This window comes from Benincasa hispida, chromosome 12, assembly GCF_009727055.1.
Source record: "Benincasa hispida cultivar B227 chromosome 12, ASM972705v1, whole genome shotgun sequence".
NCBI classification, from domain to species: domain Eukaryota; kingdom Viridiplantae; phylum Streptophyta; class Magnoliopsida; order Cucurbitales; family Cucurbitaceae; genus Benincasa; species Benincasa hispida.
Window position 1 is genome coordinate 21,125,788 of NC_052360.1, and position 16,296 is coordinate 21,142,083.

The 16,296-nt window shown below is 34.3% G+C and overlaps 2 protein-coding genes across 3 annotated transcripts; both read left to right on the forward strand.

Annotated features, from left to right (window-relative positions):
• Window positions 1-776: 776 nt before the first annotated feature.
• Window positions 777-10,657, forward strand: LOC120067061. Its single transcript, XM_039018441.1, has 8 exons — window positions 777-1,414; window positions 7,128-7,267; window positions 7,403-7,502; window positions 7,633-7,731; window positions 8,460-8,807; window positions 9,245-9,337; window positions 9,426-9,632; window positions 10,176-10,657. The coding sequence occupies exons 1-8, from the start codon at window positions 1,010-1,012 to the stop codon at window positions 10,437-10,439; spliced, it is 1,656 nt and encodes a 551-aa protein (XP_038874369.1). The 5' UTR covers window positions 777-1,009; the 3' UTR covers window positions 10,440-10,657.
• A 3,488-nt stretch (window positions 10,658-14,145) lies between these two features.
• On the forward strand, window positions 14,146-16,139 carry LOC120093033 (60S ribosomal protein L13-3-like). Of its 2 annotated transcripts, XM_039051339.1 has the most exons (5): window positions 14,146-14,293; window positions 14,746-14,858; window positions 14,958-15,091; window positions 15,474-15,632; window positions 15,746-16,139. In XM_039051339.1, exons 2-5 carry the CDS (start codon window positions 14,753-14,755, stop codon window positions 15,965-15,967), a joined length of 621 nt encoding a protein of 206 aa, XP_038907267.1. In that variant the 5' UTR covers window positions 14,146-14,293; window positions 14,746-14,752; the 3' UTR covers window positions 15,968-16,139. The 2 variants fall into 2 exon arrangements, with proteins under 2 accessions (XP_038907267.1, XP_038907268.1); XM_039051340.1 differs by lacking the exon at window positions 14,146-14,293 and having other exon boundaries at window positions 14,724-14,858.
• Window positions 16,140-16,296: the final 157 nt, after the last annotated feature.

Consider the following 16,296-nt stretch of genomic DNA (forward strand, 5'->3'; position numbering starts at 1 on the left):
TGTTTATCATGACGGGCAATGTAACAAATGAGGAAGTCATGGTGGAGATGGAGAGAAAAATAAATTTCCTGGTGAAAGCCGATGAAGAGCGAGATCATGAAATAAAATAAATTTTCAGAGTTGTCATCGAAGGTGGTTGTCGGAGCCTAGAGTTGATAGTACGAAGGTGGTTGTTGGAGATGATCGCTCAAGTGTGACAATGGTATTCGTCGATAGTGGCCGATGGGTGGAGCCATTGAGAAAACATTGGAGGGAGAGAGAGTTGCAGTAAGTTGGTAAAAAAATCCCTCAACAATGATCTTTTTTACCTACATTTTCATCTACGACTCAATGAAATTGAAATTGAAATTGCAACAGGTTGATGGATGTGAATATTTAAAATGCAAGGATTGAAATATCAATCCGCTGATATCGTATTTAGATTTTACGAATATATGGATAGATATATTAATATCAATGAATACTACTTTAAATAAAAAATGAAAAATGTTTAAATTAATAATTATGTTATTTTTAATTTTAAATTAAAATATAGTACCCCTATATTAAAATTTATATATGTAAAGAGTTGATCGAACTTATATATATAAATAAATATTTTGATATATTAGAGTGAGTTTAGCATGTCATACTCTTCAAGTTAATTTGTTTTTCTTTGATCAATTTTGTACAATAAATTATTCTGTTATAAATTACTTATGTTCAGTTCAACGGAACGGCGTCACGGAACTCGTAAAACGTGCCGATGTGAAAAGGCTAATAGATAGAATATAACCCCGTTTAAGTCCTCTCTCTCTCTAAGCCTTTTCCCTCAACTGCCAAACGGAGCTTTCTTCTTCTTCTTCTTCTTCTTCTTCTTCTTCTTCTTCCTCCTAAAGCAAAAATGGCTCAGTTTTCGCCATTTTCACTCTGCTCTCTCTCATCTTCCCTCTCCTCCAACTTCAATCTCTCTTAATTCCTTCTTCTCTCTTCCTCAGATGCCACCATTTCCCTTTCTCCACATCGCAAAATGTCATCCTCTTCTTCTTCTTCTTCTTCTTCCTCCTCCTCTTCCTCTTTCCCCCCTTTGTCCTCATCTCCATCGCCGTCTCTACAGAGGAGCATCAGCAGCATCCAGAATTCGGAGGCTGAGCGGCGTCTTCGTGAGGCGGAGGACCGGCTCCGGGAAGCTATTGAGGAGCTTCAGCGGCGACAGCGGAAAGTAGCGGCGTGTGGATCTCATCATCATCAGACTCGGGAACAGCCCCCGCCGTGTGATCATGCTGCTTATGAGTCCTCCTGTGTGGCTAATGCCATTGGTAACCTCTGCCAGACCTTCCTTCTCTCTTATGGTGTTAGAGTTGGCATTGGTATACTTCTCCGCGCTTTCAAGCTCGCGCGGAGACAGTCCTATTCATCTATTCTTGATCTCAAGGTTTGTTTTGTTTGATGTCATTCGTTTTTTTAAATTGTTGATCCTGGTATTCCTTGTTGTTGTATGAGATCGAGGATTGAAGTTTTGAATTAGGGTTGGAAAAGATTGTTCGAATTTATTTCACCATTTAGTTTTCTTCTTTTATTATTGATGTTCTTATCACTAAAGTCGTCTCTTGTTGCTGCTATGTGACTGTTTCGTTAGGTCAAAGCATTTGATGTTGATTAATATTATTATTTTTGGTTGAATTGTATTCTTCACCATACATATTGGTGAGTTTGTATTGGAGGTGAGTCAAATTGAATTGGAGGTGAGTCAAATTGAAATGGGATGAATTTTTCAGGAATTAAAAGAGTATTTGCAATTGGCACAATAAAGATCGAGTAAAGGGGGGTTATCATTTATTTACCTACATTTTTCCGTATTAGGATTACTTTTCTTTTAAAAAAATCTTACGTGGAGTTTATGTTTCACTGCATATTTATATATTTGTATTGGTTTTTTTCCCTAAAGTGAAAGAATGTCTTTCGATAATGGTTCTCTCTCTTCAATGAATTCTCCGGCTTGTTTCTTTTTCTTTTTTCTAACAACACCCTGTATAATCGAGCTCGACTTTTTGAGTATGAAAGAGAATAAGTTTTCATTCTCTTTGCAATTTGTTGCATTGTTGGTGACAACTTTATAAGTTTGCTTGAGCTATAGAGAAGTGCAAAACTCCTTTTTTTGTGATAAGAAACAAAGATGGGACAATTATATTTGCTGGATAGATAAATAAAACAAGAGAAAAGTGGAGGTGAAAGTTTCTAAAGTTGATGGAAGTTGAAAGAAAAATAGCCCTTGCATACTAGAGGGACAAAATTTGGAAGGTTAAGCTATTGCTAAAACGATTGAGCTGAAATTTCATGGGTGATTTTCATCTCACATGGCTCTTCCTTTATGTAATGTGCATAATGAGATTGGAAAAGTTTCTTAGGTTTGGCTGATGGTTTCCTCGTATGGACTTTAATTCCTTGTGTTCAGTTTCTACTTTGGAAAATTTAACAGAACTAATTCCATGTGTGGCTAAATTGTTATGGTTGATACGGGTGATTTGCGTCTCACACGGCTCCCCCTTTATGTGATGTGCAAAATGAGATTGGAGAAGCTTCTTGGGTGTGGTTGGGTTCGAGATACTTTCTTGCGTTTGCTTGATGGTTTACTTTCATGATCTTTAATTACACAAAAGCTTTCTACTTGGAAAGTTTTACAGAATTGTTTCCATGTGATGGCTAAAAGGTTGTAGGGGTGATAAGGAGGTTATTTAGGTTCCCTTAAGAAAGGGCAAGTAAAGGCCAAAGACAGCCATCCTACCTGATAGGCCAACAAGCGGAATGAGGAGAGGGCCCAACAATCATAGCATCCCTTAAATGGTCTTACTAAAGGTAAAATGGAGGTTGAAGAAATCTATCATGTATGAATTAATGGTTGTAGTATTTTTAACTCTATTAACTCCGGTGGTGGCAATATTTATTGTAACATAACTGTGTTTTTGGGTAGGAAGTTTTCACCAAAACTAGATTAAAATCCTCAAAGCCTTTGCTGGAGAACTACTCTGCCATGTGTGTCATTGATCTCTTTCTCACAATAAGCTTTATTAATATGTTAGGATAGGGATCAATCCATTTTGTTGTGTCAAAAAAGGTGGTTTAACAGTGGAAAATAAGGATTTAGACTTGAAACTTGGGATGAATCTTTACATGGTAAAGTAGTCGTTAAATATCTTTTGGAGGGTGGAAAAAGACATGAACTTACCTTTGAAATGTCAGATGGTGGAGTAAGGAGACTATGGAGTTCAATGGAAACAATTGCAGAGGTTTTATAGCATGCGATTGCAGCTGCTAACTCTCTTATGGAGAGTGCTTCAAAATATAAACATAACTTTGAAACCGTGGAAAAATGAGACTTGTGGAGGTCTCATTACTTATGATAGAAGCTGTTTGGAGGGAGGATCAAAACATGAACTTACCTTTGAGTCTGGAATAGGGAGACTTTGGAGTTCATTGAAAATTGGAATGCTTGCTGAGGTTTTATTGCTTGTGTGAGGAAAACCCTTAAGTTTGGAGGATCTCATGTAAGCTTGAATCTAGACTGAGAATACTATATTGACCTCATCCTTTTATAATGGTGACTGTATTTAAGAGCAAATATTAATTTATTAAATGCAAAATAGCTGATAGCGTGAATTACATATATTTCCAGCTCTTTTTTCTATAAAATAAGCTGGGGAGTTCTATGGCCAAGTTGAAAAGAACAACTAAGAAATTAAGCTAGAAATGAAATTCTTTTTGCACTGAGCTGGAAATGCTGGTCGGTTTCTATACAGATTTGACAACGAGTCCTTTTAAAGTTCCTCAACTGTGCAAGGATAATTTTCGCCAATTTTCTCTTCCAGGTATGCTCCCCAAAAACAACTAAGTTGTAGCCTTGAGACACCCGTCTTGATGCTATGAATGGAAAATCACATCTTCGTGTTTCCAAGCATTGAGGGGGGTTGAGCTGATCTGTGGTGTCGATCAACACGTGACTCTTCCAAGTCACAGAGTTGAGAAGCTGCAATCAATGTTGAGATGTTAGACAAGTTTTGGCTTCGCCACAGGATCTCTATTTTTGCTCATTTTCTTCTTTTCTTTTCAATTTCTCCTCTTTTACTTTGGGCTCTTCAATTCTTGTCCAAATGGTCTGATTTTCTTGATAATTCTTCTGGAAATCGGTTTAGTTTCACATGCTTGAAATCTACAAAATAGCCAAATATATATGTGAAAGTACCAAAATATATCTCAAAACTAGCGTAAATAAGTCCTAAAATAACACATTATATGTGCTATCAAAATTCTAAGAACATTGAATGTTGTTTTCCTTGTACAACTTTCCGTGGAGGATTGGAAAGTAAAGATATAAAGGAATCCTGCACGTGGCTATATTTTTCTTTGCAAGAATCAGATGGAGAAGCTGGCTGCATATTCTTCTTTTCCTAGGTTTCTAGTTCCTTAAGATGGATTGAAGAAACAAAAAGTTTGTTGATAGAATGAATTTACAAAAGGGAAGGAAAAGGCCTTCTAAACCAGCAAGACAAATTACAAAAAACTTATCCACTGCACAATCAAATTTGTAACACTGTAATTGCTTAAAGATATGTATTTTTGGGAAGATTATTGGGGGATAGTCCCCTTTCTTCTATTTTTCCACATCTCTATCCTTTGACTTCCTTAAAAAATCTTCCGGTTTCGGATTTCTTGGTTTTGTCTGGAAACTCTGTCTTTTTCTTTCGGGTTCTGTCATCATTTGTTCAATAGGGAAACGACGGAGGTTGCTTCTCTTATTTCTTTATTGGATGAGTGCAATTTTAAGGCTGGGAGGAGGGATGTTCGAGCTTGGAGTCCAAATCCTAGTGAAGGATTTTTTTGTAAATCCTTCTTTAGACAGAGAGTCAGTTTTTTATGTGGTTAAGATACCTTTTCTTAGGTTCTTTGTCTACTGCTTTTACTTGGTGTAAACTAAAACACCCTTTCACTCATTTTAGCTTATCTTTTTTAGTCAGTAATTGGCTATCCCTATTGTAGTTTCATTCATCGGGGTCTTCCCCTTATACATATCAATAAACAGTTTCTTTTACCAACAAAAAAAAAAAAAAAAAAAAAAAGAAAAGAAAAGAAAAGAAAATTAGGTTCTTTACTTGGCAAGTTCTGCTTGTTGGGTGGACACTTTAGATACGTTGGCTAGGAAGATGACCTCATTATTGGGGCCTTTCTGTTTTATTCTCTGTCGGAAGGCGGAGAAAGACTTAGATCATTTCCTCTAGGACTGGCAGTATGCGTGGGCTATGTGGAGTTGCTTCCTGCAGGAGTTTGATGTCCGGAAAGCTGGCCAAAGGGACGTTCATGTGGTGATCGGGAGTTTCTCCTCCATCTACCTTTCAGAGAGAAAGGTCATTTTTTGTGATTAGTTGAGGTGTGTGCGGTGTTATGGGATATTGGGGGGAGAGGAACCATAGAGTGTTTAGAGGTAGAGATAGAAACTCTGGTGAGGTTTGGTCCTTAGTGAGGTTTCATGTGTCCCTTTGGGTGTCGGATTCGAAGCTTTTTTGTAACTATTCACTTGATAACATTTTTGTAGCTTGTTTTTTTGTCGCCCTTTTATTCTTTCATTTTTTTTTTTCTCATGAAAGTAGTTGATTCGTCAAGGGAAAAAAAAATGTACGAACTCCTTGAGAGAGTAAAAATAGAATAAGACTCACAAAAAAACCACTATAAAGAACCAAAAAATAACAAAATACAGAAAAGAATGCCCACACTAGAAATCCAAATGAATTGAACAAAAAGAAACTGGCAAAGAAAGAGCTTGAAAGACCACACTATGGAAACCTAACCAAAGATTACTCCTTAGAACTAAAAGCTGGAAAAAGAAACTCAAAAGATCTGAGCCCCAACCAAAAAGAACCACGGCAGAAGTGCGTCTCAAAACATAGCACTAAAACCGAACATTAAGGAGAACTAAATCTGTAAAATTTTGAAAGGATATGTCTTTTTCCTAAAGAAGTCCATTGGTCCATTTTTTCCAAAGAATTCAATAGAAGGTTGTGATATGTAGAGACATAGGGTTTTATTCTCGTTTGAATGGGTAATCCAGGTAAATATCTTAGCCTTAAGAACAGGAATTAAATTAAGTTGGGTTAGAATCCATTACAAAAGGTAAACAAAAAGTTGGGGGGAGCCATAAATGAGTATAGCAAAGGACATTCAGTTAGGCCTCCAATCACTCACAGCAAGGAGGGGGCAGAAGGGGGCAGAAGGGTGATTTCACATAATATAGTTGGTTAGAGTGGGAGTGCGCATTGTTCGTAAGGGATAAGGGAGGGAGGAGCATTGAGAAGGGGTTTATGTAGGGGTTTGGGATTGTGAAGTCATTTTAGGAAAATAATAGTTGATGGGAAGCTTGTGGAGGAGGGCATCTGTTCTCTTGAATCAACAGGTTGATATCGTTCCTTTCCTTTTGTTATTTCCTTTGTAATTATTGATCTGCTGAGTTGAACTTTGATAGTATATCGTCCCCTTGAGGTTTCTTCGTTATTTTGCTCCTATTTCTAGTGATTATCTGTAGATACCTTACAAATTCTCCACCATTGCAAAAAAACAAATCAATCTATGAGAATGTTTTAATTTGGTTGCAAGCTCATTGATTGAGAATCATTTCTCATGCTAGCAATACTTGAGTACATCCCAGAATACATCCATCTTTGTGTACTCCACTCCCATCACATACAAAACAAAAATACAAAATTATTTTAAGAAAAGAAGTAAGAAGAGTTTGTCACGTAGTAAACTATAATTACACAATTGAGTGACAAAGATGGTGTAGCCTAGATGCACCTAAATATTCTTCTTCTTAATTTAGCAAACAATAGAATTGAGAATAATGAAGAATCACCCTTGTTTGTCATGCTTGTTTCTAATAGACATGGGTTATTGCAAGTAATCGATATGGTTTTGTAAACAAGTAAAACAACCTTAAGTATTGTTGTGTTGACAAGTGACACTGTGCTCATTTTGTGTTGTATCATAATTTTCTGTTGCTTTTCATGTTTTTTTAATGATTGAACTTGTTGAGGAGGGAATGTTCTTTCCATTTGTTTCATGTGCTTGATTAGTTATTTCCTTCCAAACACATTTTTTTGTAGCAACTTGTCTCAGAGAAAGACTTGATAGTGAGGGAAGAGGCATGTCGTATTGGTTTGCTTTTTGGTGGATTTACTGGGTCATATCATGCCCTTAGATGCTTGCTTAGAAAGTGGAGAAAGAGAGAGACACCTTTTAATGTGTAAGTCTGCGATCCATAGTAGCATCAATTTTCACGTCTTCGTAGTTCAGTTGGTGTTTCATTTTCTTTTTAATGCAATAGATCGGGAATAAGCACTTTCCATATTTGTGACATTGTTTAAGGGATGATGAGCAGAATTTTAGCAGGTTCAGTGGCTGGTCTGTCTGTTTTAGCATTAGATGACTCAAACCGGAGGCGTACTCTTGCTTTATATCTTATGGCTAGACTTGCTCAGGTACAAAGCACACAAGGTGGTTAAGATGCAGTTTTCTTTCTCCTGTTTCTCTGTATCCTTATCTGTATCTTTATATGAATTCTATCTAATTGGGTATATCTTATTTCTTGCTTTATTTTTGTCAAATTAGTGTGCCTATAATTCTGCAAAATCCAAGAACAAGTTCCACCTCTGGGGAAGTCACTGGAGACATGGTGATTCTCTGCTTTTTGCCATGGCATGTGCACAGGTACTTCAATAAAAAAGAATGAATAAGAAACAAAAAGTCTAGATTATTATAAAGAGGAAGCAGGAAACAAGTAACATCAAAGTAAAAACTAGAAACGAACACATTATCAAACAGACCCTTGACTATCAAACAAAGGAGAGACATGTTAGTTTCTTCTCTCTCTTTAGAACAGAAACTTGGAGACTTGACGTATAGTTTCTTCATAAAATGAAATTATTCTTATCAAAAGCATAGAAAGATGAAAGTTGGAGATGGCAAACAGTCTACATTATAGATCTTTTAATTGCCAGACAAAGCAGAAACGTTGGAGACCTTGTATTGTTTCTTTGTAGAAATGAAATTATTCTTATCAGAAGGATAGAGTTATTGAAAAATAAAGTCAGCAATAGTTTTCATAAAACATATTGGAACAAATCCATCAATTTCTTCTCCCTAGTTAAATTTAAGAATCGTAAATGGTAATGCGATTCTATGGATCTGAGAAGTTATTTCATTTTTCAAGAATTTGGTGTGTTTCCATTCTTTTAAGACAATATGGGATTTTTTTTTCTTTGATTAGAAGAACTGATCGAGCCTGATTATCCCTAAACCCAATGTGAGTTTTTCTAATTGCACACATGAAATATAGCCCAAAAAGTTAAGAGAGGGATTCCTCTTTATGATGTTTCTACGTTGAATTTCTCTAATTGTAATACCCTGTCATATTCATGATTAATTATTTGTTCCAGGTTATGTATTCCTTTGTAATGCGTCCTGAGAGCTTGCCAAAATCATATCGGGACTTCATTCAAAAGACAGGCCCAGTTGCCGAACCTGTCTACAAGGCTGTACGAGATAGTTGTAGGGGCTATCCCGTGGATGTTGCTTCACTTTCTTCTTACTTGTCACGCAGGCAAAACACTGGCTACGAAAATCTAGAGGAATTTCCTTCCATTATTCCTTGTAATATAATCCATCCAGACACGAATTCGTGCCTGGCTCACAATGGGAAGGCAGCATCAGCCACATTCAAGAAGACATTTCCTCTTTACTTTTCTTTGACATTTGTTCCATTCGTTGTTCTGCACCTGCAGAAAGTAAGTTCTCCCTAAAATTTTATTCTTTACTATTATCCACTATCACGGTTGTCCCACTAAAATTGCGTTCCTTGGTTAGAGTAGAGCCCAAGTTTTCTTTTTTCTTTTCTTTTCTTTTTTTTTTTTTCCCTTTCTTTTTCCCTTCACTAGGAAACACAGATTTTCCATTAAAACTAGAAGTACATGAGAAGGATGTACAAAAACGAAGGTATTACAAAGAAGCTCCCAATCGGTCAAAAAAATTGCACGAGTAGTTACACAGAGCCTCTTGTCATTTGATGTATATATACTTTTTAATTTTAAATTTTTAAGAAGATTCACATCTTTTTCTAAAATGTGCTGATGGTGTTATCCCCTATATTTGTTGCAGAGATTTTTTTTTTTTTTTTTTATCATTAAGTTCTCGTGGCTAGTTATTATAATTCATGCTTTTGCAGTTCATGGATGCTCCCGGCCGTACCTGTTGGCTTGCTGTGAAAGGTGCAGTTCGGTCAACAAGTTTTTTGTCTGCCTTTGTTGGCATTTTTCAGGTCATTTTTCTGAACTTCATTGTTTATTCACGTTAATATCAGTTGAAATTTGCAAGATAATGTTCTAAAGTATTTGGGATGATGCTAGGTGGTCATTTGTTTGCATAGGAAAGTTGCAACCAAGGACCACAAACTCGTATATTGGGTTGCCGGTGGAATATCTGCCCTCTCAGTTCTTTTAGAGAAGAAGGGGAGACGATCTGAACTAGCTCTTTATGTTCTTCCGCGTGCAGTTGATTCTTGGTGGTATATTTTGGTCAACCGCCACCTGCTTCCAAACATAAAAAATGCTGAGGTATTTGATTATATCAAAATCAAATCTGATTGCTGAAGATTAGAAGTTAATGCTTTGGAATGGAAATCAGTTGTTCACATCTATTTTGGTTCTTATTCCTGGGAAACAGTTATGTCGGTTAAATCTCCGATTGACTCAAAAACTTAAGCACAGACGAATGAAGACAAATTTAATATTATATCAGCACTTAACACTTTCCCTAACTTGTGGGCTTAGAAATTTGTAGAAAACCTAATAAGTGGAAATCAATATTAATTACGACAGCGATTCTCTTACTCTAATGCCATGTTATTTTTAGAGAATAACTATTTTTTCTCTTATTTTTAGAAAGATTGAGTAAATATAATACCAGATAAATTCTAAAGAATTAATTATAAAAAGAAAGGACATCTAAATGATAATTAAAAGATATAATTGACTAATTTAAATGTCATTATACTATACAGAAATCTACCATTAGATTCTAGGTAAACTTGATATCTTCCGATGTTCTGTTAAATTTCATAATCAAACTTTCCTTCTTTGTTTTGATAATATGAGCAGGTCTTCCTATTCTCAATTTGTATGGGAGGAATCATGTATTACTTGGAATATGAGCCAGATACTATGGCTCCGTTCCTCCGAGGTTTGATTCGTCGCTTCCTCGCAAGCAGAATTAGCAATTCTAGCACAACTTCCAGTCGAGATGTTTCGCACTCTTATTTGAACACACTCGATGCCATGAAGAAACCAAATTTGGAAGATAACCGGGAAGTCGAAGCTGCACGGTCCGAGAAATACAACCTTGAATCAATTCCAGGTTTGTAGAATCGGAGCTACGAAATGCAAGGTCATGAAATACATGCCTTCACTTTATTTTAGATGAAATTCCATTGAATTGGTTGATTGAACTATTAGGCAACAATCAATTTTCTTCATATATAAAATAGTGACATTGAATTTTGTTCTATATTGTCAATTGGCATACTGTCTATTAGTGCTGGATCCTCCCAGAACAATAAGATAATAGGAAAAGATTGTGCACAGGAAACTTAGCAGATGAGAAACTTTTTTTTTGCCTTTTTTTTTTTCTTTTTTTTTTTCTTCTTTTTTTTTTTTTTTTTGACATCTATCACTTATCAATTGTTTTTATGTCAACTTTCATGTAAATTATAGCCTATTAAGTTGTGTATTAGTGATGACTTTTTATAACTAAGTTATTTTTGTCTATTGGCAAACATTTTTCACATGTTTGGTAGATTATTTTTATGTGTATCACTACTAGATTACATTTTCATATTTATAATTGTTAGATCATTTTCACATCTGTCAATGATAGATATATATTTATAGTTTAGATGCGTATGTGGTATATGAGTGATATATTACTATTAGTAATTTTAATATTTTTTTTTATTAATATTAAATTATCATTGATTACTATTTTTTAATATTTTAATAGTACATCAACAATAGATCAAATGAACTTGCAAAATAATCATTAAAAGAAAGAAAGAAAAAATATCAAATATCATTGATATACCTTCTTTAATCTCTATTATATCAGTATATCACTGGTAGGATTAATAATAAACAAAATAGGCATATAAATTACCATAAATTCAAAATGAAAGCTAAATATTGTCAATATACCGTTTCTCCATATTAATAAGGTATATTGGTAATATATTTAATAAAAAATAAGCATACAAACAATAATGGGTGGAAAACTATGCGAAATTTACTTATAAATATTTTTTTATTTAATTGAGAGTTATTAACGATATATGAAATAGTGAAGGAACATGAAAACAATTGTTGATAAATAACAAATATAATTATTGTTACAGACTTTTTTTTTATTTATTGGTATGATATGTCAACGATAGACCTAATACAAATGGATATGCAAATGATTACAAATAAGAAAATAAAATATAAATATCACAAATTTTTCTTTTCTAATTTATTGATATGATATATCAATGATAGGCCTCTTAGCACAAGAGCATCAAACTATCAAAGATAGAAAGAAATAAATAAATCTTACTGATATCCATTTATAGTTCTATCACAAAGCATATAAAACGGTGTATCAGTGATGTATTTATTAACAACAAATGAACGTGCAAATAATCACAAGTAGAAAAAACAAAATGTTAAATATCTTCGATATAGTATTTTTATTTTAAGGATAATGAATGTCCATTATGTTTCTAGAAGATAATGAACATGTAAAAAGATATCGTTCAACAGACACAGGCTTTAATGTTGTCGATAGAAGACGTATTCATCGTAAATGTCAATGATAGTAGATCAAAAATATTCTAGAGCAACACGTTGACCTAGAAACTCATGTAGCTAATGATTCGATTTCAACTTCTCTTGGACACTTACTAGGAGTTCAAGGAGACAATGCATCAAGTTCTAGTCATCAACATGAGTATTATGCACCATATGAATTTCCGTCTTTTGTCAACCGACAAGATATTGATGTTGTAATTCATCATCAACAACATTTTGAAGTTCTTATACCTCGTTGTGGCACGCGTGCGAGAAGATAACCACTAGCACATGAGTTTTTGTTGACTTGTAATTGATAGTTTTGAATTTTGATGTATTTTTTTAATATAATTTGATCAATCATTTTTTTAGTATGTGTCAAGCTACATGCTTTTTAATGTTTTATAAACATAAACAAACAAACTAAACTCCATAAGCAACATTTAACTTTAATTTAAATTGAAGAAAAAAAAACTACTTAATCGTGGATCGGTCCACAAGTAATGTGTTGTGACAAATGACATGGATGATCACATGGACGATGAGTTTGACTAAATTTGACCCTAAATGAGACATTTATTTCCACTACTACAGGAAAAAAAATCACATGACCTTATTTTTGTCATTTAAAAAAAAACTATATTATTTGTGAAATTAACCTTAGAAAATAAAATAAAATAATATAAATCTTAGATATTATATTTATATTCTATTGATATGATATACTAACAACAAATATAATAGCAAACAACCATTGATGATAAAAATGCAATAAAGATCCAAAAAACTAAAATCCATCCCTCAATAGAAATTAAAATTTTTCCAGCTTGACAAATAGTTTTAGAGTGTGCTAAATTTACTATTCTTCTGTGTTAGAATGCAACATCTGCAATAGCCCCTAAAATTAAAGGGCTTCATTTTTTAGTGTGTTCCAAAGGTCTACCACAAGTTTCATCAAAATAGCTTAATTTTTAAATAACCTTATAAAGTGTTTACACAGAGATCAATTTGCCTATTGGAGTATTAAAACTCAAACATACTTTATATTTGTATTTAGGTTATAAGCATGGTTAGAATGAACACAAAAAAATGTATAAAATAGACTAATCATTCAATTAAAATAGAGTTGTAACAAGAGAGATGACCAAAACAAAATTCCACGCATATAGTTCGCATAGTACGTACACTTTTGTTTTGGTCATATTCCCTTAATTTTGTTTTAGCTAAATGATCACTCAATCTCTTACGGTTTTTCGTGTTCTATCCAACTATACGTATATATTGAAGAAAATATTAAAGCTTTGTGACGAAAGCCCTTGAAGGAAAAGTAGAAGAAGACAAAGTGTATAAAGAGAAGAAGAAGATAGAAATGAGAGGGAAAAAATGTTTGAATCAAAGTTGAATAGAAAAGGTTTGAATAAGAGAGGAGAGGGAGAAGAATAGATAAAAGAAGACAGAGATGAGAGGGTAAGGAGAAAATTTTTGGTATTGTTGTTTTTGTAATCTAAGGGTAATTGGATAATTTTACTCATTTTTTAAGGCGTTTGAGACAAGAATTATCCAAATACTATAATAACCAACTCTTGCTATAGTTAGTATTATTTTGTAGTCCCAATTAGTTATAGTTAATATTATTTTAAAATCTCAATTTGCTACATTTTTACTATTTTACATTCACAATTTTTTTTTATTCTTTGCTACAGTGTTTACTATTTCCTTATCAAATTAAAACAGTTTACACCTCAAACATATACTATTTTAACCCAAGCTAAAATAATCTACACCCCAAACACAAACTATTATAATCTAATTAGAATAACCTAGAACTATAATAACCAACACCTTGTCCCAAATGTTCCTAGAAAGATAATTTAAAAAAAAAACAAAATAAACTACCTAAATCATGTCAATTTTTATAAAACAAAACAAACTCCGTTCTAAATCATGTCATTTTTCATAAAGTTAGTTCTGAAGTTAGCTTTAAAATATCTCTCCAAACTTACGAACCAAACGACCGCCAATTAACAATATAGCAATAATATAATTTAGGAGTTGAAGCATTAATTCATTCTCTTGTTACCTTGAGGTCGATAGTCCAAATCTCCGCCCGTTCATTTGTTTTTTTTTTTTTTTTTTTTTAAATCTTGTTTTTCTTTGATCTTTCAACATTTTTGTAATTATCTCCATGTTAAGGCCTACATTTAAAAACACAAGAAGAAACCGGCCCAACAAATCTGAAAATTTGTATGAAGAAATAACAACCCGGTCCAACAGAACCGGAAGGAGAATCCCTAGGGTTTCGTCAATGGCCGCTATATATCAAATTTTAGTGGCCAACTGAACACGGAAGGAACGAAGAGATTGGGAATTGCAGAAGGGGCGTAGAGAGAAAAACAAAGGTTCGTTTTTCATTTCAGTTTCGATTTCCTCTGTGTTACATTCCTTTGCTGACATCAATTTGATTTTCGTTTACAATGTTAGATTAGGGTTTTCAGTTCCCTATATGTCAGTCCTACTCAAGCTGTTTAGAAGGATTGTAGGGTTTTCTTTTTTGCTTTCTGCATTTTCTTGGGGGTCCTAAGAATTTTGTCCACATCGTTGCCGCTTGTGGTATTTTACTTTTTCTTTTCCCTATCGTTTTTGTTTTGGGTTTTATTTCCAATTATTTTGGCAGTGTTGTGTTCATATTAACCTTGTCTTAGGAAAAGAAAATGGTTAAATGATGTATTTGTATGTCAGTGTGTTAGCTGAATTTATCTGGATTGAAGTTACACATCTACAAATTTCTGTGATATTCAGGACATAAAATGAAGTTTCTTTGGTTGGAATATTAACTCAACTTATTGAGCAGGTAAGCCATGAAGCATAACAATGTTATCCCTAGTGGACACTTTAGGAAGCACTGGCAAAATTATGTTAGAACTTGGTTCAACCAACCTGCTCGGAAAACAAGGAGAAGGAACGGTGAGTGCCTGGGATTTCTGCTAGTTCATCCAATGCTTAAATGTTGTATTGTTTTGTTATAACAGGGTTTGTTTTTTTTCTTGTGTAAATGGTCACTAGCTCGTCAAGAAAAGGCTGTGAAAGCTTTCCCTCGGCCTACTGCTGGACCACTTCGACCTATTGTTCATGGACAGACGTTGAAGTATAATATGAAAGTGAGGGCTGGTAGGGGCTTCTCTTTGGAAGAGTTGAAGGTGGGATTGTTTTTTGTTTTTGAAGTTTTTTTTTGTATGATGTGCATATATAATTCAGTTCATATTTATTTTGTTCTATATTTGGACAAATGTATTGATAACCATCTTCATTTTTTAAAAATATAAATGACCTCAGCTTTGTTTATACAACTTTTTTTTTTCCTTTCTATGATGTGTGCTTTAGTTCTGTACTTAGGTAAAGTTGTCTCTTTTGGAAGTCTTGTGAGCATGGTTGTGAATGTCTATGAATGTATATCCTTTTTAGGGTGTAGGGTTGAGTAATGAATTCTAGGACACGTTTGCATATCTAATGATTGTTTGGATTATCATTCCTTGGTTGATACTCTTCACAAGATGATTGACAATTTTTTCATAAAACCAGGCAGCTGGCATTCCAAAGAAATATGCACGAACAATTGGCATTGCAGTTGATCATCGCCGTAGAAACCGTTCCTTGGAGAGTCTTCAAGCTAATGTACAGAGGTTGAAGACTTACAAGGCCAAGGTGGTCGTCTTCCCACGGCGTGCACGCAAGTTCAAGGTAACTCTTCCAAGTTCATACTCCCAGTTCAATACAATTGATTAATTACACCATCTTTTGTAATTTTTGGGACTGTCTTGATCTCTGATCATTTACATTTCCTGTTGATGTAGGCTGGCGATTCTACTCCTGAGGAACTAGCAACTGCCACCCAAGTCCAGGGCTCTTACATGCCTATTGGGTTAGAGAAGCCATCAGTGGAGCTTGTGAAGGTCACAGAAGACATGAAGGCTTTCAAGGCTTATGACAAGCTTCGTGTTGAGCGAACAAATGCCCGCCATGTTGGTGCTCGGTTGAAGAAGGCTGCTGAGGCAGAGAAGGAAGAGAAGAAGTAAATGATTCCAAGTTTTTAACCGTGCGCCCATATGTTTTGAGTGAAAATTTGTTTGGCCTTTAAATTTAGTTATCCTTTTTCCCTTAATATGTGCAAACCTTAGTTATGAGTTCAATTTTGAAATGATTAGAGATTTGTTTTTATGCATATCAAACATACGCAGATTTCATATATGTTGCCTCTTTTGTTTTCTGCAGATTTCATATATTTCGCCTCTTTTTTTTTCTTACTCGTGCATTTTTGAGATGATTATCTTGTGGCAAGAAAAAAAACATGCCCTATGATTAACAACTAAACTTTTGAAAGTCAGATCGGGCAGGATTGAGGCAT